Source organism: Eptesicus fuscus, chromosome 11 (assembly GCF_027574615.1).
Source record: "Eptesicus fuscus isolate TK198812 chromosome 11, DD_ASM_mEF_20220401, whole genome shotgun sequence".
NCBI lineage: Eukaryota > Metazoa > Chordata > Mammalia > Chiroptera > Vespertilionidae > Eptesicus > Eptesicus fuscus.
In genome coordinates this window covers 62,190,724-62,217,852 of record NC_072483.1, presented here as the reverse complement: position 1 = coordinate 62,217,852, position 27,129 = coordinate 62,190,724, and the positions used below count along the sequence as shown (strand labels likewise).

Sequence of the window (27,129 nt, the reverse complement as noted above, 5' to 3'; positions counted from 1 at the left end):
TCCATATTTGGATAGGAGCCCTGGTTGGTACACGCTGATCAGAAGCTCTGATTGGCATCTATCGTATGGTTCCAAAAGTGGGCAGGGAAATGAATTCTTACCAGATTTAGAGTTCTAGTTCTCAAAATTATTACCATCAAGTCTGTTGGTGGAAAGATAATAAAAGCAGCACTGTGGTTATTTTTATAAGGCTGGGAACACATTCACTGCCTAAAAGAGCTTTGCATTCTGGTTGGCTTGCCTTTTCCCCTTCTCTGCTCCATGGCATGCCATCCTGGTTCAGATGGGGAAGTCTGACATTTCTGTGGTACGTTTTCTCAGACTTTCCATCTCTTTGGTAGGTCAGAGACTATCATCCGAGAGATGGAGCTATTGGGGAAGATTACTGCCCTGGACTTAAACCCAGAAAGAACTGAACTCCTAAGCTGCTCCCGTGATGACCTGCTAAAAATTATCGATCTCCGAATAAATGCTGTCAGACAGACGTTTAGGTAACTGAAGCCACGCTGGTTTGGGGCTCCTGAGGGTTGCATGAAGACCAGAGGCCCCGATTTGCTCTCAGACCCTGAGTGCTCTGAGCTCTCGGGTGACGGTGCTCTCTTGTTTGTTTCAGTGCTCCTGGGTTCAAATGTGGCTCTGACTGGACGAGAGTCGTGTTCAGGTTAGTGGTGATGCTCCTTCTGCCCACCTCACCCCCAAGCTTGGTTCATCACAAACATTAGGCGTGGGCATTTTCCCGTTGGGAAAGTGAGCCAGATTTATACAGTGTCTCAGCCGAGCACCCAGGAGAGAACCTGTAGGTTCAGTGCTTGAGGTCACTATCACTGTCCTTCCTCCGTAGTGTTCCTTCGTGATTATACCAAATGCACTGGTTGCCCACTTGGTTCTTGCTGGGCATAGCAAGTTCACCTCTCTCCATGCATTTAGAGAAGAGCTGTTTGAGAGCTTTTAGGAAACTGGCAAAGTCTCGTGGAACAGTTCCAGCATCGCAGAGAAACTTCTCCACAGTTAATGCTTCTCTCTTTCCTCTTCCCTCTTTCCTACTTTCACTGAGCCATGTGACCAGGCAGTCTGCCAGACAAAAGAAAGCCTCCGCCATTCAGGGGTTGACTTGATCTCCCTGTGTGTGCTGAGTTGGAGTCTGAGATAGTTAGGGACTTGTGGCCTCAAGAAGTAACATAGTGGCATATTCTTCATTGGGTGGGTGAGGCCAAGATAACAGGGTGAAATAGCTTTGGTGTAACAGTCATGAATGTCAAGTTCTGATTTTTAGGGTATACAGGACTGGTCCTGTGTCTGTCTCATAAATGAAGACTAAACATTGCTTCTTGCCAGGAGGTCCATGAGGATGCTGAAAGGGGGATGGGGGGAAGAGAGGTTAACACCGTTTCCTGTCTTCTGTGTTCTCCAGCCCTGATGGCAGTTATGTGGTAGCAGGCTCCGCAGAGGGCTCTGTCTACGTCTGGAGTGTGCTCTCCGGGAAAGTGGAGAAGGTCCTTTCAAAGCATCATGGGTAAGATGACCCCAGTGAGCCCCTCTGAGGTTGTGAGCGGGTCCTGTGACTTCATCCCAGGGGTCATGCTCTCTTCAGGCATGGACCTGAGTCAGCCCCACGAGGGCAGTGTGCACTCATGTGCTCTGCTGTGAGCTAGGTTAGTGGAGAGAAGCAGCCAGTCCCCCCAGTGCAGCTGGCCGCAGTGCTCCGCTGGTATGTTTATACAGAATCTCCTGGTTCGCGCAATCAGAATAGTGGCTGTTGGAGAAAAGAGTAGAGAAACATTCTCTTATCTTCCCCTAGGCTCCTTTTTTTCTTAGCTTGGCTCCATCCACCCAGGCCCAACTGCCAGTTAGAACACAGTCCCGGGGTTCCTCCACAACCACCTCTCTCTGTGCCTCAAAAGCAGTGACAATTTCTACTCCTCAGTCAGTCGTCCTGTCCCTCTCTGTTTCATTCACCCAGAGCTGTTCGCTTAGGGTAGACTTGATTGGGCCTGTTCCTTTCGTTCCCAAACTGCTTCCTAAAACACAGTGCAGGTTCCTCCTGCGTTCTTCTGCTCTTTACTAAGTGCCTGCCTGTGAGCGGGAGCAGCCGGGTGAGTAAAACAGCTGTGGAGAAAGCCCAACCCCCAGGTGCGAGGGAGCCTGGTACCGAGCTCACTAAGGCCTCACAGATGTTCCAACCTCTCCCTTTGAAGCTCGTCCATCAATGCGGTGGCATGGTCCCCCTCCGGCTCCCACATCGTCAGTGTGGACAAGGGAAGCAAAGCTGTGCTGTGGTCGGAATACTGACAGTGTCTCCTCAGGAGAGAGCAGATCCGAAGCTGGAGAAGCACTCGGGCCGAAGCTCTGTCCTGGCAGGTGGCGTGTGGAGGGTAGCTTTGACCTCCAGAGAAGAGCCAGCCAGGCGACTTTCCTTTGAGCAGGACTTCTGAGGATTTGGGCTGCAGTCTCTAATGACCTGGAGGAATGACGCTGCCTCTGCAGCCACTTAGCAGAGGTGGGTCGCTGCCTCCATTCTGTGGGAAACACTACTAGCTCTGACCGTCCATACCTCAGCGGGGCAGGCAGCACAGGCAGTGCCAACAGCACCCCACATGTGTGTGTGTGTGTGGGGGGGTGTCCTCCTGCTTCCTTCTCCCTTCCGAGTCAGTTCTGGCCAACGCATGTCCTGTCGCCTTGGATCATTTTCCTGGTGAACTTGCTTTAATCATTGGATTAACAGATACCCAAACAGGATTACCCTGTCCTCAGGTAGCCCACATGGACTGCCCTGGTTTCCAAGGAGACATGGGACTGCCGTCCTCCCTGCTGGTTCGTATCATTATTCTGAAGCTCTCAGTATGATCTCCTGATTACGGTTGGGATTTTCTTAGGTCTCCAAAAACAGTTCTTGGAAATTAACTTCTTCAAAGCTCCTGATTCTACATTCTATTTCTTGGTCAAAACATAAATCTCAATTTGGTTACAAAATATTTTTTTGAGAGGAAGTGCAAAAACCTTTTTATCCAGAGAAGTGTGTGTGCTGCAGGAGTAGGTGTCTTCCTAGACCCATCTGTACCTTCCAAGAAAGTGGGTGCATGCCACGGTCGTTGGGTACAGCTGCTGGGACTTAGGTGTATCTCGGGAGCCACAGCTCCAGGTCACTGCCCCTGTGCCAAGTCCTTGTGCAGTGCCCTCGGTGCTGGAGCGCAGGAAGCCCATTCCAGGAGGCGGGGAATGAATATCACCTTCCGGTTCAGGAGCTGTGATTGAGGCCAGGGAAACTGGCCTGGGGCATTTTTTTTTTAAAGCATTTCTTTCCCATTGTCCTTGTGTATAAAATTTTGGTTCCTTGAGTGACTGAAACCAATATTTTTATCACTTTCTAATTTGCACTTTATTTGTTTCCTCCCATACTTGCTCTCTGGACAGATGTTGGTGTGAGTGCTGGAGCCTGGTGAGGGGTAGGGGATGAGGAGGGCCTTTCCTCCCACGGGGCAGGCTCCCCCTCCCTCTTGCCCCACCTTCATCTTCCCTTTTCTGTTCAGAGAGCTCGAGTTGAGGGGAGTTGAAATTCACAGGCCAGGGCACATCTTTTATTTATTTAACTGTGTTGCCCAACAGAACTTGATTGTAAATAAAAAAGAAATCTGTTATATACTTTTCAAACTCCATGTCTCTTGGTTATTCTTTTATTCTCCTTTGTTCTAAGGAGGGGTGGGAGGGAGCTCTTTTATTTATTTTCCTGGCTTTTATTCATTTGTAAATAATGGAAATACTTTCCTGGTATCTTTTTCTCCTTGTTAATTTAAGTCCAAGTTGTCACTGCCTATAAATAGGAACATCCCAGCTTCCAGTCATTTGCAATTCTTAAACAGGAAAAGGGTGTCTTCAGAACTTGGGGAGTTGCGTTCTGAGAGCCCTGTGCACTTCTGTTATCCCTGCAGTTGGCTCCACAGACAGCAGAACAAGTTCCTGGGCCCTGCTCTGGAGACTTTGTCCACAGGATTGATCATGAACTCTGTGTCTCCAGGCCCCCACTTTGCTGAAGGAGCATGAACTACCTCATTGAGGAGTGACTTATAAATGGCAGCTCAGATACCTAGCAAGCAGCATTGTGCATTAACAAATTATGATCTCCCTGGAATCCCCCGTAAGACAGTTGCATCACAACACTGTGTTTACTGAGGAGTTGGCCAAACTTCTGCTCGGCCCAGCAGCTTGAGTCAAGATTCCATCAGGATCTGACGTCTCAGGCAGCACTCTCCAGAAAGCTGAAGAAACCCTTTGCAAGTGGGAGTCATTTATATTATTTTATTTTATGTTTTTACTGATTTCAGAGAGGATGAGTGAGAACCTTCAATCCGCTGCCTTCTGCCCGCCCCCTATTAGGGATCAAACCCGAAACCCTGGCATGTGCCCTGACCAGGAATTGGACCATGACCTCCTGGTTCATGGGTCAATGCTCAACCACCAAGCCACACCAATCAGGCAAGGGAGTCATTTTTAAATGAGACCCAAAGTAAGCGTTGCAGTAGCCTTTGATTATCCTGTTTTCTTTGAACTTGGAGGGGAGCATTCTTGCTCTCTCTGCTTTTTAAAAAAGTTTCAATTTGAAACTTTTCACACTGAAGCTTTTCAAGTCACCTGGCCACCAAGATTGTGCTGATAGTGTGGACTCACTGCAGTGGAGTATGGCTTCCATCCAACACATGGTCTTCACCCTGCCACCTTTGAGGTTATCAGGGACCATACCTGTGCTACTGGTTCCATTGGAGGGTGGGAGGTGGGCAAAGGACTCCTGGGTGGTTATAGCTAGTGAGCTCCCTTGTCAGTGTTGTCAGCTTTAATGCACACGTTAACATGTCAGAAGTTGAGAATTTAAAAACATCTTAATGAACTATTTCCTAAGTCATTTCCCACAATAGTGTAGTAAATCAAGTGTGATGTCTTATTAAAGCACAGACTGCGCACACTTGCCTTTACCCTAAGAGTCTTGTAAAGGCCCTCTGATCTTCACATCATGGCACACGGGACGTTTTGTGTGGACATGGGGAAACGGGGGCCCAGAGTGGGTGGGTGGGGAAGTTCCAGATCACGGAGTGTGCCAAGGTGCGCAGAGCTGCCTGTGTCTTCACAACTGTTCTTGGGGAACGACATTTTAAAATGTAGACTTGAAACTCATCACCTATGGGGCATCCAGAGAGGAGAGTGGCCATGATAAAGCACCTCGTGCAAGACTGCTGGGCTGCAGAAACCAAGTGTTTCTGACCTGGCCAGTGTGGCTCAGTGGTTGAGCATCGACCTATGAACCAGGAGGTCACAGTTCATTTCTGCTCAGGGCACATGCCCAGGTTGCATCTCAATTCCCATTTGGGGGCATGCAAGAGGCAGCCCATGAATGATTCTCATCATTGATGTTTCCTTCCTCTCTGAAGTCAATAAAAAAATATTTTAAAAAATGGAATCCCAAGTGGGCAGAGACCCTTGAAAAGCATTTAGTCTACACCCCATCCCTTGCTTGGATCTCTTCCACAATAGCCACAAGAAGTTGTTGAACGCTTTCAGGGATGGGGAAGTCCCTACCACCTTTCTTTGGAAAAGCATGAAGTATAAAAAACCTTAGGATGAAACCATACTCCACTCTGCTGCTCTCCAAGTTAATCTAATCTCCTCCAGAAGTGACTGTTATAATTAGAACACAGGTGCTTATTTCCCATGGGCACTGAAACCCTCTTGCCACCCTGTGGTCCTACCCAAGACAGATTTCAAATGTCCATCTCGAGGCAACGTGCTGAGAATGTACATGATCCTCCAGGTCTCCATGCAACAGGAGCATGTTGTACGCACAGCCCCAGAGTGGAGTCCTGGGTTCTGAGGCTCACTGATTTCAGATATAAGCAGCCCAACCCATAACAGCCCTCTATTCCCCAGGTCCATTGACTAAGATGCATATTGGAATTAAGGTGGCTTTTAAAAGCTCCCATTCTCTGGCACTTTTCATAGAGTTGCCTCAAACTTCTCAAACACTCTGCTTCAGTAAAACAAAGGCCCTGAGGAACAAGGCTTTCATTCTGTAGCTGATGGTCAGCAGAGTGTACCAGCTTTCCTCATGCATCTGCCCTAATCAACCCCTGAGATGATAACCTTGCCCCAAAGCCCGTAAGCTTCTTAGCTGAACATTCCCACCCCCACAAGCCAGGGCTGGGATTGGTGGCAGGAGAGGAAACACAGGGCATGTTAGCTTCATCTCACAGGACGCCAACTCCAGAGAAACAAATATTGCTAGAGCCCATGGTGGCCAGACTTTGAGAATTCACAGACCAGTAAATTTCCAAAAGAATTATAGGAGAAGGATAGCAACTTTTTAAGAAATTTTTATCCTCACCTGAGGATGTTTATTGATTTGAGGGAGGGAGAAAGAGAGAATCAGTTGCCTCCCGTACTCACCCTGATCAGGGATCAAACCTGCAACCTAGGTATGTGCCCTGGGCAGAAATCAAACCCAAAACCTCTTGGTGTACTGGACAGTGCTTCATCCAACTGAACCACCTTGCCAGGGCAGGTTGGCAACTCTTCTCTACTATTTTAAAGTTCATAAATAATAGAAAACGCAAAACTAATGACAGAAGGCAAATCAGTGTTTTCCTGAGGTTGGCCCGGGGGTCAGAGGAGGTTGGTAGGGGAGTTGACTAAAATGGGGGCCAGGGAACTTTGGGGTGATGGAAGTGTTCTGTGTCTTGATCATAGTGGTGGTTAAACTCATCAGACTATATACTGGAAATGAGTAAATTTTGTTGTATGTCAAGTATACCTCAATAAAGAGAGGGGAAGAAACACAATGTTTTAATATCAAAAATTGTGCTCAGTGGTTAGAGCATCAGTCCACACACTGAAGGGTCATGGGTTTGATTCCTGGTCAAGGGCATGTACCTAGGTTGCATGTTTGGGAGGCAAACAATTGATGTGCAATGTGTCTTTTATCCCTCTCCCTCTCCTCCCCCTTTCACTCTAAAAATCAATGGAAAAATATTCTCAGGTGAGGATTAACAGAAAAAAAAGAAAATTGAGAACCTTGCCCTGAAGGTTTGCCAGCTTGATTCTACTCGCGGCCTATGCCCAGGTTTCAGGTTTGCTTACCAGTCAGGGGTGCATACAGGAGGCAACCGATCGATGTTCCTCTCTCATGTTGACATTTCTCTCCCTCTCCCTCTCTCTAAAATCAATAAAAATATTTTTAAAAAAAACAAAGTCATAATTAATATCAGTTGGTCAAATGATGTTTTTCTAATTTTATCATTAGTTTTACATTTATTAGCTGACATTCCTCTATTTTTAAAAAAAGTTCTCCCTTAGAAATTAAAAAAAAAAACGTTTACCCCAAGTTTATTGCCAGCTATTACACTGTTGCAATCCAATGGCTCATTGATTCACTCAAAGAATATTGAGGTCCCTATTCTAAATGCTGGAGATGGGATAAGTAAAAACATTTTAAAAGCTCTAAACTCTTGGAACTTATCCTAATATATAAAGAGCCAGGGTCCATCACAACCTAAACGTCTGGACGGACAAATGAACACCAGGCTAGGGTCCCAGCCGCCCACGGCGGGCGGGAGTCAGTCCTTGGTCCCAGCCACTCGTGGCCGGAGTCAGTCCTGGGTCCTGGCCGCCGCCCGCGGTGTGGCGGCAGGAGGGAGCTGTGGGAATGGAGTCATGCTGCCATCGGACTGGCCTCTGGGTCCCTACCCCTGGCCCACAGGCTCCGGGAACCGGCTCCATGCTGCAATCTGGGAATCTTGGTCCCTCCCCCTGCCCACAGGCTCCAGGAAACCAGAGCCATGCTGCGATGGGACTGGACCCTACCCGAGGGGTCCCAGATTGTGAGAGCATGCAGGCTAGGCTGAGAGACCCCCCCTGAGTGCACAAATTTTCATGCACCAGGCCTCTAGTATTCTAATAATGAAGTGTAGGGGGGCAGACAATAAGCAAGATTAAGAAAGTAAATTCTCTTGTATGTTAGATGACAATGAGTGATAAGGAGAGAAGGAGGATAAAAGAGTTGGGAAAGGGTATAAAATAGGATGTAGATGAATAGGGTGACATTGAAGTGAAGACCCAAAGGAATGAAAGGCTGTCAGTGGGAAGAGTGAGTGTTCCAGAAGAGGAAACAGTGAGTGCAAAGGCCCTGAGGCAGGTTTGAAGAAAAGCAAAGAGGCCAGTGGACGAGCTGAGTGGGTGAGGTGGTGAGAAATAATGTCAGACAGCAGGAAAGCCAGGTCCTGCAGGGCCTCACAGAAATTATTTTCTTAGGTGGGAAGCCACTGGCATGTTTTGATAGATGCTTACACCCCAAACAAGCTTTCTGCGTATACTCCCTTCATTCCCAGACACCAGGTAAAGTCCAGCATATGAGTAAATGGATTAGTGGCCACAGCGTGCCATCTATTCACTCCTTGGATGTTCTTGGGAGCAGCTGTTCTGGGAACTGGGATCCAAAGGTGAGGAAAATGCAACGGCTTGAGTCCCCGCCCTGGTAAAGCCTAGAGTGAGTGTCAAGTGCACTGTGCCTCTAACCTAGTCCTGGAGGATGGGGAAGGCTCCCCTGAAGAAGGGGCTCTTGAGCTGGAATCTGAAGAGGGACTGAGTCAGGGAGGTGAAGAGAGGAGAGGATTGTTCAGGCAAAGAGAACAGTAGGACTGGGGTTCAGGACCATGCAGAGAGGTGGGAGAGTTTTAAAGATGTGTGCCTGTGTCCTGAGAGCAGTGGGACATGGTAAGCAGGGCTTGGAAGGGCCTGGAGGGTGGAGGTAGATGGTGCAGTCAGACACAGCAGGGAAGCAAGGTGGCTGCTGTGGACTCTAGGGGAGGCCCTGGGCCCGGAGAGCTGTGGACAGATTCCAGAGACACTGGGAACTCATGAACTAGTCCATAGGACAATGAGGTGGAAGAGAGGGACCTGTCCAGTTTGGCTTGCCTAGCACAGGGATTCATCCTGAGGTTGACATTTCTCCTTGACCTTTTTGTTTATATCCCTGCCCCCAAGGTTGTATTAGCTGCCTACTGAGTTTAAGCAAATGTGTTGAGCACTGGAAAATCCCCTGTCCTTTGCAGGGATAATCAGTCTATTTCCAGAACCCAAAGAGGGTTAGGATAAAAAGCTGCTTTCTTTGAGCCACTGTGCCTCCCTCCAGGCCTTCCCCACTCGAGTGTGGGGGCTCCCCTCTGGACGGAGACCCTGGCCTAATGCCTAGAACTGCTGAAACAGCCAGTTCACCCGTCTGGACACTAATCCAATTTTCACCCTGCTCCTTACATGGGATTTGGCTTTGAGACACTGAGACCTGGGTGCTGGGCTTCGCTCCAGATCCCCTACAAATTCCCCCACACACGTCAGCCAGGGGCCTTTCTGGGGTCATCTGGTTAGACAAGCGAGGGCTGGCTGCCACCCCGAGGGCACGGAGACCTTCTCCCCTGGACCCAGCCACTGGTTGCACAAGGTATGTGACTGCCCTCGCACAAGCCTTCTCAGACACTTGGGACAGGCATAGAGAAGAGCCAGGGCCAGGATGACAGGAGTCAGATTTTCATGAAGTCAGTCTGTCCCCGTTGTGCCTGTTCTGTGTAGCTTCCATGGACTTCGCTTGTTGGGGAGACTTGGAGGGCATTGAGCTCCAGAAGCTAAGACGGCCTCTTCATGGTGCAGCTGGGCAGGAGGGAGGAGGAATAGGAAAGCACCACCGCTACAAACGGCTGCACAGAACTTTTGGGGATTTAATACATTTGAAAATGGTGTTTGTGAAGGGGCTTTGCTGTGCTTTTCCGAAAACTTTTCTATTCTATTTTAATTGCCATAATACGTAAAACCTTAGGACGGAAAACCTTCTCATTGGAAGCCAGCTAGACTTCCTGGAGAGGTCTACTAAGAGGTCTACTGGCCCTAGCCAGTTTTGCTCAATGACTGAGGGGTCCTGGTTTGATTCCAGTCAAGGACACATGCCCAGGTTTCGAGCTCCATCCTGGTGTGGGGTGTGCAGGAGGCAGCCAATCAGTGATTCTCATCACTGATGTTTCTATCTCTCCTCTCCCTTCTTCTCTGAAATCAATAAAAATATTTTTTTAAAAAATAAGGCTTAGCAATAAAAATAAAAACACAGCTTTAAAAAGTAGCACACTGCCGGGCAACACAAATTAGACAAGGACCCTATTTATAAATCAAACATGGAGATTGAGGCAGTAAAAGGAAATGTCTGATGGAGGTACAGCATCTCACAAGTAGGTTTTCTACCCAGAATGCTCTTGACTTTATATTCAGGATTGATTTTACCTTTCTCCAGCCCCCTAACACCCAACGTACATCCCAAGGTGGAAGAAGCTGCCAGAGACAGATAATATGGCAGCGAACGTCAAGACCAGTAAGTCTACACCACACCATGTTATCTTCAAGAAGATCTCCCGGGACAAATCGGTAAGTGGCACAGAAGTGAGTGGCTTGTGCAAATGTTTGCTTGTTTGCTTATTTGTTTTTTAAAGGAGCCTTTTCAAGAATAGATATGATCAACACCAAGACCCTGTGAGGCCAAAGGAAGCTCTATGTCTATTTTCTATCTCTGCCTGAGACTGACGATAAATGAGATATAAGTGAATGGCAGAAACACAACTTCTCTTCAATTGCAGCAAGACTTTAGTCCTGAGACCCTTAATTTTTTTCCTATTCACTCATTCTCCAACCAACCCCCAGTTTTACTTCTTTTCCTAACCCAACCCCCAATTTTACTTCTCTTCTTAGCCTACCTTGAACCCATGACTTACCATTTCAAACACTGTTTTGCCAATAACTGTATTTGGCCTTTTGTCTATCACCTCACCTCCCTGCCCAGGGAAAGCCCTAATGCTGCTTCGACACAACTCTCTACTCCAGTGCACCTACAGTGCTCTCAACCTCGCTGGGCCTTCAGGGCCACTGGGTAAGGGAACATGGCCGGCCGCTCCCTTTCCACCATGCTGCCCTGTGGCTGTGTGGCCACAAATATCCCGGCAAACAGCATACTAGACACAGATAATGCCACCATTGGCTCCATCAGAGGCACATTAGCTGGTCTAGATGTGCCTATGAACCTCCTGGTAGGGGAGACGGGGGAAGGTCCACCCCAAAGCCTCTGTGGATGGGGTCTCCTTGCTCCATTTGATGGCTTCTTAGGAGCCATCCATCTCGTTCAGCACCATCAATGCAATGCTGTATATGTAATTTTTTAAAATATATATTTTATTGATTTTTACAGAGGAAGGGAGAGGGATAGAGAGTTAGAAACATCAATGAGAGAGAATCGTTGATCTGATGCCGAATGCCTCCTGCACACACCCTACTGGGGATGTGCCCGCAACCAAGGCAACATGCCCTTGACCGGAATTGAACCTGGGACCCTTCAGTTCGCAGGCTGACGCTCTATCCACTGAACCAAACCAGTTAGGGCTGCATATGTAATTTTTTTTTTTTTTTTTATTCTTTTTTTTTTTTTTTTTTAATTTCTTTATTGATTAAGGTGTCACATATTTGTCCTCATCCCCCCATTCCCATCCCACCCCTCTCCCCACGCATGCCCCAATCCCCTGTTGAACTTAACCGTTGGATAGGCTTATATGCATGCATACAGGTCCTTTGGTTGAACTCTCCCCCTCCCCCCCACCCTCCCCCTACCCTCCCCTATCCTCCCTCTGAGGCCCGATAGTCCGATCGATGCCTCCTTGCTTCTGGTTCTGTTCTTGTTCCTCAGTCTATGTTGTTCATCATTTCCCCTAGATGAGCGAGATCATATGTCACTAGATATATACTAATAAGAACTGAATGTGAGACGAGCAATAATAGTTATGCTGACAGGCAAATGAATCAATCTGTAGCGAGCTTCCCCCTGGACCAACAGTTCTTTTGAGACCCAATTTCAATGTCCAGTAGTTCCTTATGTGTACATGTCAGCACTGACCCCTCAGCTCTGGATGGTGGACAAATGGTGGTAATGGAGGTCCGACTCCCTCTGGTTTGGTCTCGGCCGAACCCAGGGGCACGGCGTCACCCGGACTAAGGGGCACGTGGCCTCACCCATACCCAAGGGGCGCGTGGTCTCACCCGGGCCTGGGACCCAGCCTCACCCGGATGGATCCAGGGGCGCACGGCCTAACCCGGACACAGGATCTGGCTTCACCCGTACCCAGGGACGCTTGGCCTCTCCAAGACCCAGGGGCACGTGGCCTCACCCGGGCTTAGTTGCACAAGGCCTCACCTGGTTCCAGGGACACATGGTCTCTCCTGGACCCAGGGACGCTTGGCCTCTCCCAGACCCAGGGCCACTTGGGCTCACCCGGGCCTAGGTGCACGAGGCCTCATCCGGATCCAGGGACGCATGGTCTCACCCGGACCCAGGGACGCTTAGCCTCTCCCAGACCCAGGGGCACGTGGCCTCACCCGGGCCTAGGTGCACGAGGCCTCATCCGGATCCAGGGACACATGGTCGCACCTGGACCCAGGGACGCTTGGCCTCTCCCAGACCCAGGGCCACTTGGGCTCACCCGGACCTAGGTGTACGAGGCCTCACCTGGATCCAGGGACACATGGTCTCACCCGGACCCAGGGACGCTTGGCCTCTCCCAGACCCAGGGCCACTTGGGCTCACCCGGGCCTAGGTGCACGAGGCCTCATCCGGATCCAGGGACTCATGGTCTCACCCGGACCCAGGGACGCTTGGCCTCTCCCAGACCCAGGGCCACTTGGGCTCACCCGGGCCTAGGTGCACGAGGCCTCACCCGGATCCTGGGACACATGGTCTCACCCGGACCCAGGGACGCTTGACCTCTCCCAGACCCAGGGCCACTTGGGCTCACCCGGGCCTAGGTGCACGAGGCCTCTCCCGGATCCAGGGACACATGGTCTCACCCGGATCCAGGGACGCTTGGCCTCTCCCAGACCCAGGGCCACTTGGGCTCACCCGGGCCTAGGTGCAAGAGGCCTCACCCGGATCCAGGGACACATGGTCTCACCCGGACCCAGGGACGCTTGGCCTCTCCCAGACCCAGGGCCACTTGGGCTCACCCGGGCCTAGGTGCACGAGGCCTCTCCCGGATCCAGGGACACATGGTCTCACCCGGACCCAGGGACGCTTGGCCTCTCCCAGACCCAGGGCCACTTGGGCTCACCCGGGCCTAGGTGCACGAGGCCTCACCCGGATCCAGGGACACATGGTCTCACCCGGACCCAGGGACGCTTGGCCTCTCCCAGACCCAGGGCCACTTGGGCTCACCCGGGCCTAGGTGCATGAGGCCTCACCCGGATCCTGGGACACATGGTCTCACCCGGACCCAGGGACGCTTGGCCTCTCCCAGACCCAGGGCCACTTGGGCTCACCCGGGCCTAGGTGCACGAGGCCTCACCCGGATCCAGGGACACATGGTCTCACCCGGATCCAGGGACGCTTGGCCTCTCCCAGACCCAGGGCCACTTGGGCTCACCCGGGCCTAGGTGCACGAGGCCTCATCCGGATCCAGGGACGCATGGTCTCACCCGGACCCAGGGACGCTTGGCCTCTCCCAGACCCAGGGCCACTTGGGCTCACCCGGGCCTAGGTGCACGAGGCCTCACCCGGATCCTGGGACACATGGTCTCACCCGGACCCAGGGACGCTTGACCTCTCCCAGACCCAGGGCCACTTGGGCTCACCCGGGCCTAGGTGCACGAGGCCTCTCCCGGATCCAGGGACACATGGTCTCACCCGGATCCAGGGACGCTTGGCCTCTACCAGACCCAGGGCCACTTGGGCTCACCCGGGCCTAGGTGCACGAGGCCTCACCCGGATCCAGGGACACATGGTCTCACCCGGACCCAGGGACGCTTGGCCTCTCCCAGACCCAGGGGCACGTGGCCTCACCTGGGCCTAGGTGCACGAGGCCTCACCCGGATCCAGGGACACATGGTCTCACCCGGACCCAGGGACGCTTGGCCTCTTCCAGACCCAGGGCCACTTGGGCTCACCCGGGCCTAGGTGCACGAGGCCTCACCCGGATCCGGGGACACATGGTCTCACCCGGACCCAGGGGCGCTTGGCCTCTCCCAGACCCAGGGCCACTTGGGCTCACCCGGGCCTAGGTGCACGAGGCCTCACCCGGATCCAGGGACACATGGTCTCACCCGGACCCAGGGACGCTTGGCCTCTCCCAGACCCAGGGCCACTTGGGCTCACCCGGGCCTAGGTGCACGAGGCCTCTCCCGGATCCAGGGACACATGGTCTCACCCGGATCCAGGGACGCTTGGCCTCTCCCAGACCCAGGGCCACTTGGGCTCACCCGGGCCTAGGTGCACGAGGCCTCACCCGGATCCAGGGACACATGGTCTCACCCGGACCCAGGGACGCTTGGCCTCTCCCAGACCCAGGGGCACGTGGCCTCACCTGGGCCTAGGTGCACGAGGCCTCACCCGGATCCAGGGACACATGGTCTCACCCGGACCCAGGGACGCTTGGCCTCTTCCAGACCCAGGGCCACTTGGGCTCACCCGGGCCTAGGTGCACGAGGCCTCACCCGGATCCGGGGACACATGGTCTCACCCGGACCCAGGGGCGCTTGGCCTCTCCCAGACCCAGGGGCACGTGGCCTCACCCGGGCCTAGGTGCACGAGGCCTCATCCGGCTCCAGGGACACATGGTCGCACCCGGACCCAGGGACGCTTGGCCTCTCCCAGACCCAGGGCCACTTGGGCTCACCCGGGTCTAGGTGCACGCGTCCTCACCCGGATCCAGGGACACATGGTCTCACCCGGACCCAGGGACGCTTGGCCTCTCAGACCCCGGGGCACGTGACCTCACCCATGCCTAGGTGCACGAGGCCTCACCCGGATCCAGGGACACACGGTCTCACCCGGACCCAGGGACGCCTGGCCTCCCCCAGACCCAGGGGCACGTGGCCTCACCCGGGCCTAGGCGCACGAGGCCTCACCCGGATCCAGGGACACACGGTCTCACCCGGACCCAGTGACGCCTGGCCTCCCCCAGACCCAGGGGCACGCGGCCTCACCCGGGCCTAGGCGCACGAGGCCTCACCCGGATCCAGGGACACACGGTCTCACCCGGACCCAGGGACGCCTGGCCTCCCCCAGACCCAGGGGCACGCGGCCCCACCCGGGCCTAGGTGCACGAGGCCCCACCCGGATCCAGGGACACATGGTCTCGCCCGGACCTAGGGGTGCGTGGCCTCTCTCAGACCCAGGGGCACGTGGCCTCACCTGGACCTAGGTGCACGAAGCCACCCGGACCCAGGGGCGCGTTACCTCTCTCAGACCCCTGGTCGCGTGGTCTCACCCGGATCCAGGGGCTCACGGCCTCACCCGTACTCAGGACCCAGCCTTACCCGGATCCAGGGGCCCACGGCCTCACCCGGACCCAGGGTTCAGATTCGCCCGGACCCAGGGGCACATGGCCTCACCCGAACCCGGAATCCAGCTTCACCTGGACCCAGGGGCGCGTGGCCTCACCCAAACCCAGGGGCGTGAGGCCTCACCTAGACCCAGAGGCGTGTGACCACATCTGAGCCCAGAGGCTCGCAGGCTCGCCTGGACTCGGGTCTCAGCGGGGTTTCGTCTTCTTGATCCCAATTCCTGTTGGTCAATTCCCTCTCAGCAATTCCTTCGGTCATTTTCTCAGAGCTCCAGGGCGGCTGCCGCAGAACTTGTTGGGCGGCGGGCTCGGCAAGGCTCTGGTGTGCCCGGTGCCCGGCGGTGGGCTGGTCCGGTGTCGCTGCGTCGGCCCTTGGGTCTGCAACGGTGGCCAGTCGCTGAGCGTGCGCACCTGGCCACTTCGGGGCATTGAGATTCTTGAAGGACTCGGAGGTCAGCAAGCACGGAGTCTCCCTCCCCATGTCTCCCAGGGGCTCGTCTGTCCGTGCTCGGCAGCGAGTGGAGCCGTCCCCTCAGCCGGAGACCGCCGGGGGAACTGCGCCGAGCACGTTCCAGGCCACCATTGTGTCGCCTGAGCCATAGTTCTTAAAGTGTGGACTTTGGGTCACCGGCATCAGCATCATCCTGCGTACCCCTCTCTTTTATTCTAGTTGTAGAGCATCTGCTCAGCCAGCCCCCCGGTCTTTCTGGCTGGTGTCTGCTCTGCTCTCCCGTCGTAGTCTCAATATTGTTGTGGTAGGCAACGATCAGGCTGCCTCCCTATGTCTCCATCTTGGTCCTCCTTTGTTCAGTTAAGTCTTGATTGTTGTTGGTGTCACTGGGAGGAATTGTCCTCCAGGCCAATTGGCCGTGAGGACCCTCTTTGTCTATATAGGAAGAGTTGCTGTGCAGGAGACATGTTTGTGGGCCGGGTCTTGATGCAGCAATGCCTTGGCGCTCACTGAGTCTGCCTCTAGAATGCCTCCCTTATGCAAGTGATTGAAATCTGGTGTCATCTCCCACCAACCACTAGATGCCCTCGTTTCTGGGTCTCCAATGTAGTGTGGGTCAGCCACTACCTGAGGCACTCAGCAGGAAAAAGCTTCTGCTCAGCTTGGCTGGGGCGGAGCTACAGGGTGGAGCCTACAACCTTGGCTTCCTGTCAGCCCCGCCCTATGAGGCTCCTGTGTCTGTGTCCCTCTGTATTCCTTGCAAACACCTCTGAGAGAAACGCGCCCTGGAGTTTCGCCCACTGCCAAACAGTCCAGTCCCTCCCCTAATGAATCTGGACTCCCAGATTCTCGCCTGGAACTGGGTTTCAGTGTAGTTGGAACTGGGTCTCAGCGCAGTCTGGCGTCCCTGTCTCCTTCCCAGCTGGGCCACCCAGTGGCGCAGGCAAAAGTCCGTCCTCTGCGCACCTTCCAGTGCGCGCGTCTGGAGCCGCCGCTTCTCTGTGCCTCCGCCACCACAGCCCAAATTCATTCCCCCAGCGTGCGCCTGGCTTCCCAGGGTTTCGCCCGGAACTGGGGTTCAGTGCAGTCGGAACTGGGGTTCAGCATGGTCCTGAGCTTATGTCTCCTTCCCGCTAGGGCAGTTCAGTGGCGCAGGCAACAGTCCGTCCTTTGCGCCCCTTCCCGTGCGCGCCTCTGGAGCTCTGCCTTCCCCCGCTCCTCTGTGCCTGCGCCCCACAGCCCAGATTCATTCCCCCAGCCTGCGCCTGGCTTCCCAGGGTTTCGCCCGGAACTGGCGCTCAGTGCAGTCGGAGCCGGCGCTTAGCACACTCCGGAGCCTTTATCTCCTTCCTGCCAGTGAACGCCGGCCAGGCCGTCAGCCGCCCCTTCCTCTCCGGCTCCATCCTCCCCGCAGGCGCGCGTGCTCGTGTCTCCGCCAGTTTCTCCATACCTCAGGCTTTTACGGCTCCCCCGATTGTCCCCGTGGCCATCTCCTTCCCCCCAGCTGTGGGCATTTCAGTCTGCCAGCTCTCCTGTGGTTCTGGACGATGTCCGTTCTGACCTCTAGTTGTGCCTTTGAAATTGTTGTGCCCGGCTGCAGGTTAGGTGTTTCACCTATGCCGCCATCTTGGTTTCCCCTGCATATGTAATTTTAAATTTTCTAATAGCTGCATTGAAAAAGTAAGAAGAAACAGGTGGAATTCATTTTAATATTAAATTTAAGTAACCCAATATGTCAAAAAACTGTCATTTTAACATGTAAATGATAAATATTATTGAAAACATATTTTACATGCATTTTCTGGTGTGCAGTCTACGTTTATAGCACATGTCCATTTGGAATGGCTGTATTGTACCTATACGGTCACCACCTGTAAATAGTAGCTACCGTATTGGACAGTGTAGCTCTAGGTCATTCTTCCAGTTGACTTCTGAAGCCTATACTGGGCCATCCAAAAAACTCTCTGATCTTTATGGTGTCACACAAGGGAATCAGGCTTTGCCCAGTCTCTCGCTACTCTCCTCTCCTTGCTGAGGAACTCCATTATTTTCATCAAGTGCTCTGATTCTTTGGGGAGATACGTTGGGTGCTCCTCAACCTTTCATTCTACCTGCCCCTCTCCTTTCCCTTCCCCTCCTACTCCTACGGAAGAGGTGCCTTTGCACGTTACTCATACCCTGAGTCTCATGGTCCACCACCTCCTTAGCGTCCTCCATCATCAACCTCCCTCCTGGGCTACATCTGCAGCCTCTCCTTCTCTACCAGGACTTTGCCTGAGCAGCAAAACAAGTACTGACTGCATGCACCTTAAAAACACCACCAACTCCTCTTGACGCTTGTTTCCTTTCTAGCTCGCTGACCTTCACAGCCAAAGCGTGAAAACGGAGATAACTCTCACTCCTGTCACCAGCCCTCTTCCCTCCCACTCACTCTTCAGTCCTCCCCTTCCTGACCATTTCAGCTGCCTAACTGGCCTTCTTTCCAAACCTGCCAGTTCATTCTCCATTTTGCTGCTGACATGATCACAATCTGTATTCTCCTCTGTAAAACGGGGTTAATTCCCATCTCATAGAGTTGTTGTGAGGGTTAAATGAAATAATGTAGCCACAATGCTTAGCTTGGTGCCTGGTACAAGATAAACACTCTAAATGCTACTTAATTGCAGGTTTTTCATCCAGCTACAAATGCTTCACTATCTTCCTAGATTCTTTAGGGTCAGTTCCCCTAAGGCCCTTTCTGGCATCAGTCTGCATCCCCATTCGGTGACCATTCACCTGCAGATGAAAGCATCCTTTTGGCTGTGGGCTTCATACACAAAATTGTTTTGCCCAGAAAGCATTCCCCACCACCCAACCTCTCATCCCCCATCTGGTCACCTGGCTATGCTATTCTCAGGTGCCTTAACATCAATCACACAAATAACCTAAGACTTGGGGATTCACTCCAGGACATCTGAGGGGAGAGGGTAGATCTAGGAGATGATTTAATGCCAACAAAAATGATTTGGGGTATTTATGGAAATAAAAATAGGAATTTAAGAGGCTTAGGGAAGAAGGGGACTAGCCAGGGAGCACCCATTCACTGGTGCACTTAGCAAATGTTGATTGAATTCCTGTTACGTAGCAGGTTCTGTCGTAGGTGCTGTGATGGCTGAAGGGCAGAATTCTTACCATCGAGGCACTCACAGTACCTCAAGTTAAAGTGGTGACTGGTGGTGAACCAACCTGTGCTCTCCCACAGGAGGGTTGGTAAAGAGACCTTTGCTGCCAGGAGTGTGGAGGTGGACAGGATGAGGGCTGAGACAATGATCATCTCCCTTGCCTCCAGCTCCACCCTCCCCCATCCCTCGGAGCATAGGTTCAGGTTTACCTGTAAGGAAGCTCATCTGGTAGGATTTCAGAGACTTCTCCGAACTCCTGGCTCTTTGCTCAGTCTAGAATTTCTTTTAACACGGAGGGGAATCTTCTTGCTCACAGCTATACATTAAAGGTTTAACAAGCAAATGGGTGGGAGAAGCCTCATTTGCATAGGTGTCACTTTCTACTCAAGTATTATCAGTTAATTCAACTAGTGTGACTGGTTGATATCAGACCTGGGCTTGATGGGTAAAGGTGGAGAGAACAGGGTGCATCCAAATGGGTGGGAAGGATTCCTCGGAGCAGATTTATGAGGCGAAGGAAAGCACACCCCTCACTTTCAGCCCATCATCTCTGTCCATGGCCACCCAGGGGGAGAGGAGGAGATGGGCGGGCTGCAGACCCAAGTGACTCCTCTTCTCAAAACTCATTAAAAGGTTTGGTTGTTGCTGATTTAAAGACGAATGCCTTAGTTACTGTACTTTGGCCATTTAGAATCCATACCTGTTCTTCCCACAGGTGACCATCTACCTGGGGAAGAGGGACTATATAGACCATGTTGACCAAGTAGAGCCTGTGGGTAAGTTCAGTTTAGAGTAAAATTTTCATGCTGGTGTTCCTTTAAGTTATCAGACAACTACTTGTTTTGTATTTATAAAAATCAGCTTACTAATAATCTAACCAAAGAAATGCAGATTAAAGCATCAATGAGGTGCCACTGCCTGATTGGAAATAATTTTTAAAGAGTATGGAGGAGACAAAGGACTCATCTCTAGATGATACAAAGAACACTCAAAACTCAACAGTAAAAGGAAAATAAAATCTAATTATAAAATAGATAAAAGACATGAGGCATTTCATCAAAGAAGACATATGGATGTCAAATAAGCACATGGGAAAATGTTTGACATCATTAGTCATTAGAAAAATGCCAGTTGAAACCACAATGAAATATCATTATACGCCTGTCAGAATGGCTACAATAAAAAATACACCACCAAATGTGGGTGAGGATGCAGAGAAACTGGTTCATTCACACATGGCTGGTGGGAATGCAAAATGGAACAGTCACTCTAGAAAATAGTTTGGCAGTTTCTTAAGAAACTAAACACACACTCACCTATGACCTAGCAATTGTACCCCTGGGCATTGATTTACCCCAGAGAAATGAAAACTATGTCCACATGAAAACCTGTACACATTTGTTCATAGCCACTTTGTCTGTAATAGCCCCAAACTGGGAAGAACCAAATGTCTCCCCATGGATGAAGAAGGTTAAACAATCTGTGGCATATCCTACCATGAGATTCTGCTCAGTGGTAAAAAAGAAGGAATGACTGATTCATACAACAGCTTAAGGATCTCCAGGGTGTTATGCTGAGTAGAAAAAGCCAGACTCAAAAGGCCATGTACTGTAGATCCCATTTATATAACATTCTGGAGACGAGAAAAATTACAGAAATGGGAAACTGACTAGTAGTTTCCAGGGGCCCAAGGGGAAGGGGTGTGACTCTAAAGGAAGCGCCCGCCGAGGAAGAGCTTGACGAGGGTGCAGTGCTGTCCCCAGGCTGCAGTGGCGGACACACAGCTCTGCACAGGCGATGCAATGACAGAACTATACACACATTGTATCCTTGTCAGCTTCCTGGTTTTGATATTGTGCTGTAATTATCTAAGATGTAACCACTGGGAGAAACTGGATGGCAGAAGCACAGGGACTTCTCTGTACTATCTTTGCCACTTTCTGTGATTCTATAATTATTTCAACTCAAATAGTTACTGAAAGAGAAAAAAAGGAGTGTATAAAGCAGGCATTTTTAGGCACTGAGGATGAGCATGTCTCTCAGCAAAACCGTCTCTGGAAGGTGGTTTGGGAGTGTGTTATCAAAGGCCAACCCAGGTCTACCATGGGTGCTGATGAAGGTGTGTATGAGGATGCTCATTACAATCCTATATAATAAAAGGCTAATATGCAAATTGACCGAACGGCGGAACAACTGGTCGCTATGATGCGCACTGACCACCAGGGGGTAGATGTTCAATGCAGGAGCTGCCCCCTGGTGGTCAGTGCGCTTCCACAGGGGGAGCGCCACTCAGCCAGAAGCCGGACTCATGGCTGGCAAGCACAGCGGCGGTGGTGGGAGCCTCTCCCGCCTCCGCGGCAGTGCTAAGGATGTCCAACTGATGGCTTAGGCCTGCTTCCCCGAGGGCTCCCGGACTGTGAGAGGGTGCAGGTTGGGCTGAGGGGACCCCCCCACCCCCTGCGAGTGCATGAATTTTGTGCACTGGGCCTCTAGTATTCATTATAATGGAGATCATTGGAAGCAGCCTAACTTCCCTAACAAGAAGGGGGATAGTTAAAAATGTATGCTACATTCATTCTTTGGAGCAATGTGTAGCCATTGAAATGATGAGTACACTGTGTGTGTGTGTGTGTGTGCGCGCGCGCATATATGTTTGCAATATTGTTGAGTGAGGAAAGCAGTTAACTGAATAGTATGTGTAGTAGGATCTCTCTTTTTCTTTAGTAAAAACATTCATGTAAGTGCATATACATCTGGAAAACAGTTCTGTACCAATGTCTTGACCATGGAGATCTCTGGGGAGTGGAAATTTAGGTGACTTTTTTCTCTTTGCTTAATTTTCCTATGATGAACATAGTTTATAAGTTCAAGTAAAAATCTCTTGTCTCCTCCAGCCTCACTGTTCTCTCTCTTTGCTATAGATGGTGTTGTGCTGGTGGATCCTGAGCTTGTGAAGGGAAAGAGAGGTGAGAAGCTCTCGTCCTCCGGGAACAGTGGTCTGGTCTGGGCTGGCACTGGGAAGGGGTGTTTGTGTGGCAGGAGTGCCGGGCACTGCTGGGGCTCTCCTGCACACCTGTGCTTCCCTCCCTGGCATTATCCTCAGGAGCCGGGTCCTGCTCACAGCGGAGCTCACTGTCCCCATTTCTCAGATGAAGCTGAGGACTCAGGGAAGCCAGGTGACTGAGGCGGCAGGAGAAGTAAATGGTGACAGGGCCGGAGCCCAGGTCTGTTGGCTCCATCAACTCTGCACGTGTCCCCACGTCACGTAGTTCTATGCCACGACCAACCGCAGGAGGGCTCCTTGGTGGGTTTTTCCGAAAGGGAGAACTGGAGGCTGCAGGAAGGCAATGTTTGCCTTGCTGCTCACTGTGGTGGTTTTGAACCACAGCATCACAGCTGCCTTGAAGATTCTGGCAGTTGGGATGTGTGGCAGGTAATTTGGCACTAATAACAGTTCATAAACTAAATTAGAACCGATTTGAATTATCCTTGTGGCAATGTCACAGACTCAGTTCCATTCTGAAGATGCCTTTTTAAGTGGTTGCTACTGGCAACCATGAGGCATTGTTCCTAACCCTGGATGTGCCCCGGGAACTATGTCAGATGTGGGGCCATCAGCACTGAGGGGGCCTGGCAGAAATGGGGCTGAACATTGCCACCTCTGCTGTCTCCTCCCTCCTCATGGTGCCCTCGCCGGGGAAAGGCTCCTGCTCCGAGGTAATACCAGGTCACCTCAAGCGATCCGTGTCTCTTATCCTTGGGACAAACACAGACAAAATGCTCAACTAACTCCCTAGGACATGGGGGACCACTTCTGTATGCTTTATGTTCTAGAACTGCTCGCAAGCCACATGCGGCTCTTTGGCCCCTTGAGTGTGGCTCTTCCACAAAATACCACGGCCTGGGCGAGTCTATTTTGAAGAAGTGGCATTAGCAGAAGTTTAAGTTTAAAAAATTTGGCTCTCAAAAGAAATTTCAATCGTTGTACTGTTGATATTTGGCTCTGTTGACTAATGCGTTTGCCGACCACTGGTCTAGAACAATGTGTGGTTTTATTTACCACATTAAAGACAGTGGTAACATGTGTAGGTTCATGTGATTCTTTGGTCCACTGGGCACAATTTACATCTCTCAATCAGATTGAGTCTCCAACAGTGGCCACTGCAAGCGTGTGAAACTCAAAGGCTTACACGGACCAAATAAATGAGGCATGCAGCCCGTGGGCCGCGAGTTTGACATGCTTGACTTAGAGCATGCTTGTTTCCCAGCAGTGTGGGAAGAGGAGTTTCTTCCCGCATTCAACTCCACCTCTTCACTTGATTCAAAAGCCTCTCTAGTTCCTCTCGCAGACCCACGTCCAGCTCTGGCACAGACCTGTTTGCTCCCTGGCACAGCTTCCCTCTGCTTCTTACCTTTGCCCTCAGCTCCATCCAGACATCCTCCTCTCAGAACCCAAGTGATCTGCACTGTTTAAAAGCCTCCTGAGGCACTGAGCTGGGGGTCAAAAGGATAGGTGGTGAGATGAAGGGAACAGTGCGGTCAGGTGACAAAGTAACAGTGTTCTTGGGAGGTGCCCCCAGTCCCCTGACATACCCCTGTACAGTAATTAACACATGCCCTGGGAAAGGTGTGTGGCCCAGCTGGGTGGTATGGTTCTCAAACCCCATCCCCTCCAGAAGCTAAACATCGGACGCTGTGACTGATGGTGTCAGTGGTCGCCCATGCTCACTCAGCCGACGGGCAAACCCACCCTTCTCTTGCCTGCCTTCCAGTGTATGTCTCCGTGACGTGCGCCTTCCGCTACGGCCAGGAAGACATCGACGTGATGGGCCTGACCTTCCGCAGGGACCTGTACTTCTCCCGGGTTCAGGTGTTCCCTCCTGTGGGGGCTGTGAGTGCCCCTACAAAACTGCAGGAGAGCCTGATCAAGAAGCTGGGGGCCAACACGTACCCGTTTGTACTCACGGTGGGTGACCCCTACCATGTGCACACCCCTACCCTGGTTCCTTCACCCGCAGCACCTTGTAATGTGACCCGGAGCAAAGGAAAGGGGACAGGAGTGACTTCACATTTGTGGGCCTTCAAATTGCACCCTTGGAGGAAATTCTAGATTGTACGGGCTGTGGTTGTCTTTTTTTAAGCCCTTGAAAATAGCCTCTCAGCCTTTGAAGGCACCGTTTGAACCACCGGCTTAAATATTTCCCTTCATCTGACTACCTAATTACATGCGCATGTTATTCCTTAACTTGCTATAAAAAGAAAGCAGTGCCCCTCCGCTGGTCCCAAGGAATTCTAAACGGAAGAGTTCCTTACGGGACAGGAGATCTTAGTGAAATAAGAAGCCTTGTCTATAGCTCTGTGGGTCATGTCAGAGAAATCGCTTCACCTCTCAAGGCAGTGTCTCCCCTGGGAGCACCTGGCTCCCCAAGGGCCAGTCTGCCTGTCCTCTGAGACTTGGCGTGAACTCTGCTAGCGTGTCTTACGATTACTGTATATACTCCTCCAAGGTTACATGGTTCAGCCTAAAAAAGGAAGGGCATTCTGATACACGCTACAACATGGTGCAAAGTGAAAGAAGCCGGACAAATACTGTATGATGGTTCTTATAGGAGGTCCCTGGAGTGGTCAGACCCAGAGATTCAGAAAGCAGGATAGAGTTTGCCAGGGGCGGGGGAGAGGGAATGGGGGGGGTGAGTGGTAATGGGGACAGCGCTTCGGTGTAGGATGATGCAAAGGCTCTGGAGGTGATGGTGAGGATTGTGCAGAACAGTGTGAATATACTGAATGCCACTGGACTGCGCCCATAAAATGGTAAGTTTAAAAGCCTCCTGAGGTCACTGAGCTGGGGGTCAAGAGGAGGGGTGGCGAGATGGTTAAGTTGTGGATATTTTATCACAACGCTTTTTAAAGAAGTCACTTTAACAATGTTTCATGGTCCTGGGTGGTCCCATACACTGGTTCTGGGAGTCTGAAGTGACATTACCTTTTGGAGATAACATGTCAATGTGTATCAGAACCTGAAAAGTGTGATTCTGACCGGACAGTTCCCTTCCCAGCAGAGTAGCCTCTGGAATTGATTGACATGTGCTGAGGGGGATGAGGAAGGGTACTTATTGCGACATCGCTGGTCATGGCAAAGAAGTCAAGACCAGCCAACGAAGGTGTCTCGGGAGCCCTAGCAGAGGTGGCACAGAGCCGTGACTCATGGCAGGAACATCGTCCTAGCACAAGCCCGTCCTGAGGGTCAGTGACGTGAGCAAGCCAGATGGCAGGACACCCGCATCACAGGGTCCCATGTCTGAAAAACACTCCCCCCCCCTACAAATTTGTGTGTCCGGTGTACACAAGACTCTTGGGTGGTTCTGTTCACGACATCCTTCTGGGTATTGGGGTCGAGCGTGAACATGTGTTTCCTTTTGCCTGCTCCTCATCCTCGTTTTCTAGTTTTTGCACGATGAACATGCATTCCACGTGGAATCACCTCTGAAAGAAGTGATCTGTTGTTTCTTTCCACAGTTTCCTGACTACTTGCCCTGTTCGGTGATGTTGCAGCCAGCTCCGCAGGATACGGGCAAGGTGGGTTCAAGAAGAAATGCCATGGATTCGTTCCTTCCTTCAAAAGACTTTCAAAAATGGCTTTTTTAATGGAAAATTTCAAACATACACGAGAGACAGTCTAATGAACCTGTCACTAGTCTTCAGCAAGTATTAACCATGAGCAACCCTGTGAACAAAATGGTAGAGTCCCTCCCCTCGTAGGTCTCACAGGTTGATGGAGAGAAACAGGCAAGAAGCAAGTACCTATGGTGCATCCGAGGATGCCAGGCGCTCTGGAGAGCAAGAGGCTGGGAGAGGCAAAGGGAGTCTGGAGGGTGCTTGTTCAGGATGTTTAAGGACGGCCTCTCTAATAGGATAAAGGAGACAGCATTCCCTCCTAGGGGACAGCCTTCCAGGCAGAGGAGATGCTGCATGGTGTGTGCTGGAACAGGAGGAGCAGGGGTGAAATGTGGGACCAGGTCAGAGAGGTGGAGGTGTGGCCAGATCGTGAAAGGCCTCAGGGACCGTGGTGTAGACTCAGACTTCTTCTGAATGAGATGGGAGCCCTGGTGGGCTCTGGACTTAGGTTTCCAAAGGATCACTCTGGCCACTCACTGAGAATGGGGTTGGAGTGGCCAAACCTGAGCTGGGAACCGACAGAGAAGCAAAGGGGCTGAATCTGTGCAGGGGAGCAGTGACCATGGTGGACCAGGGACTCCAGGCAAGGAAGGAGCACAGGGGACAGGAGGAGAGAATGGAAGGTACTGGGACCCAGGATTACTGGCGGAAGAGTCATTGGCATCTGGGGTACCTGGGGGAGGGAGCTAGACACATGCCAGGTGAAGGCAGAATGGCAGGTCTACACCTGGATGGAGGGTGCAGTGACAGGCACGGAGGTGTCTAGGCCAACGCTCTCCAATGTGGGTGTCCTGCCTCCATGGTAGAGATTTGTGAAATCAGTGCCGTGGACCCGTAGTGGCGTTTGAGAAAAGTGGAACAGAATGAAACAGAGGAGAAGGGGAAATCTCAGAGTGTCTCACATGCAGCAAAGCTAGGGACCGTGGTGTAGATTCGGACTTCTTCTGAGTGAGATGGGAGCCCTGGTGGGCTCTGGATTTAGGTTTCCAAAGGATCACTCTGGCCACTCGCTGATATTTTATGGCAGTTGTTTCACATGCGCATGTCTGTTTGCTGGGCCACACTATAAACTTGACTTCTTACCATGGCATTGAGACATTTGAAAGCCACTGGTCCAGAAAACAGGGTGTGGGCAGCCCAGATGGAGGAAGATAAGGTCACTAAATCAGACTGGGGGACACTGTGCCAGCCAAACAAAGTGAAACCTTCAGTCCATCCTGAGAGAGGAAGTATCAGAACTCAGTGTGAACTGAGGCCAGCAAGGCCTGGGAGAGGGGGTGTCTGCATGCCTGGGGGTCTCAGGGCCATATAGCTGAGGAAGACCTTTGGGCTGGGGTTTGGAGAATATACAGGAGTTTGTCAAATATGAAAAAGAGAGGAAGAGGAGCATTAAGCATTTCAGAAGAAGGAATCGTGTGTGCCCATGGTAGACTGGTGAAAGACGTGGCTT

General features: G+C 51.7%; 2 protein-coding genes across 5 annotated transcripts in view; both read left to right on the top strand.

The window, feature by feature from the left end:
* Positions 1 to 3,648, top strand: part of ATG16L1 (autophagy related 16 like 1) — a 35,855-nt gene extending 32,207 nt beyond the window's left edge. For all 4 annotated transcript variants that reach the window (XM_008138416.3, XM_008138415.3, XM_054722980.1 and 1 more), the window contains 4 exons: positions 342 to 491; positions 614 to 661; positions 1,412 to 1,513; positions 2,196 to 3,648. In XM_008138416.3, coding sequence (XP_008136638.2) covers positions 342 to 491; positions 614 to 661; positions 1,412 to 1,513; positions 2,196 to 2,289 — 394 coding nt within the window. In that variant the 3' untranslated portion in view covers positions 2,290 to 3,648. The remainder of the gene's footprint in view (positions 1 to 341; positions 492 to 613; positions 662 to 1,411; positions 1,514 to 2,195) is intronic.
* A 6,714-nt stretch (positions 3,649 to 10,362) lies between these two features.
* Positions 10,363 to 27,129, top strand: part of SAG (S-antigen visual arrestin) — a 30,693-nt gene continuing 13,926 nt past the window's right edge. Inside the window, exons 1-5 of the mRNA XM_008138418.3 lie at positions 10,363 to 10,443; positions 19,720 to 19,780; positions 21,926 to 21,970; positions 23,777 to 23,970; positions 25,521 to 25,580. Coding sequence (XP_008136640.1) covers positions 10,369 to 10,443; positions 19,720 to 19,780; positions 21,926 to 21,970; positions 23,777 to 23,970; positions 25,521 to 25,580 — 435 coding nt within the window. The 5' untranslated portion in view covers positions 10,363 to 10,368. The remainder of the gene's footprint in view (positions 10,444 to 19,719; positions 19,781 to 21,925; positions 21,971 to 23,776; positions 23,971 to 25,520; positions 25,581 to 27,129) is intronic.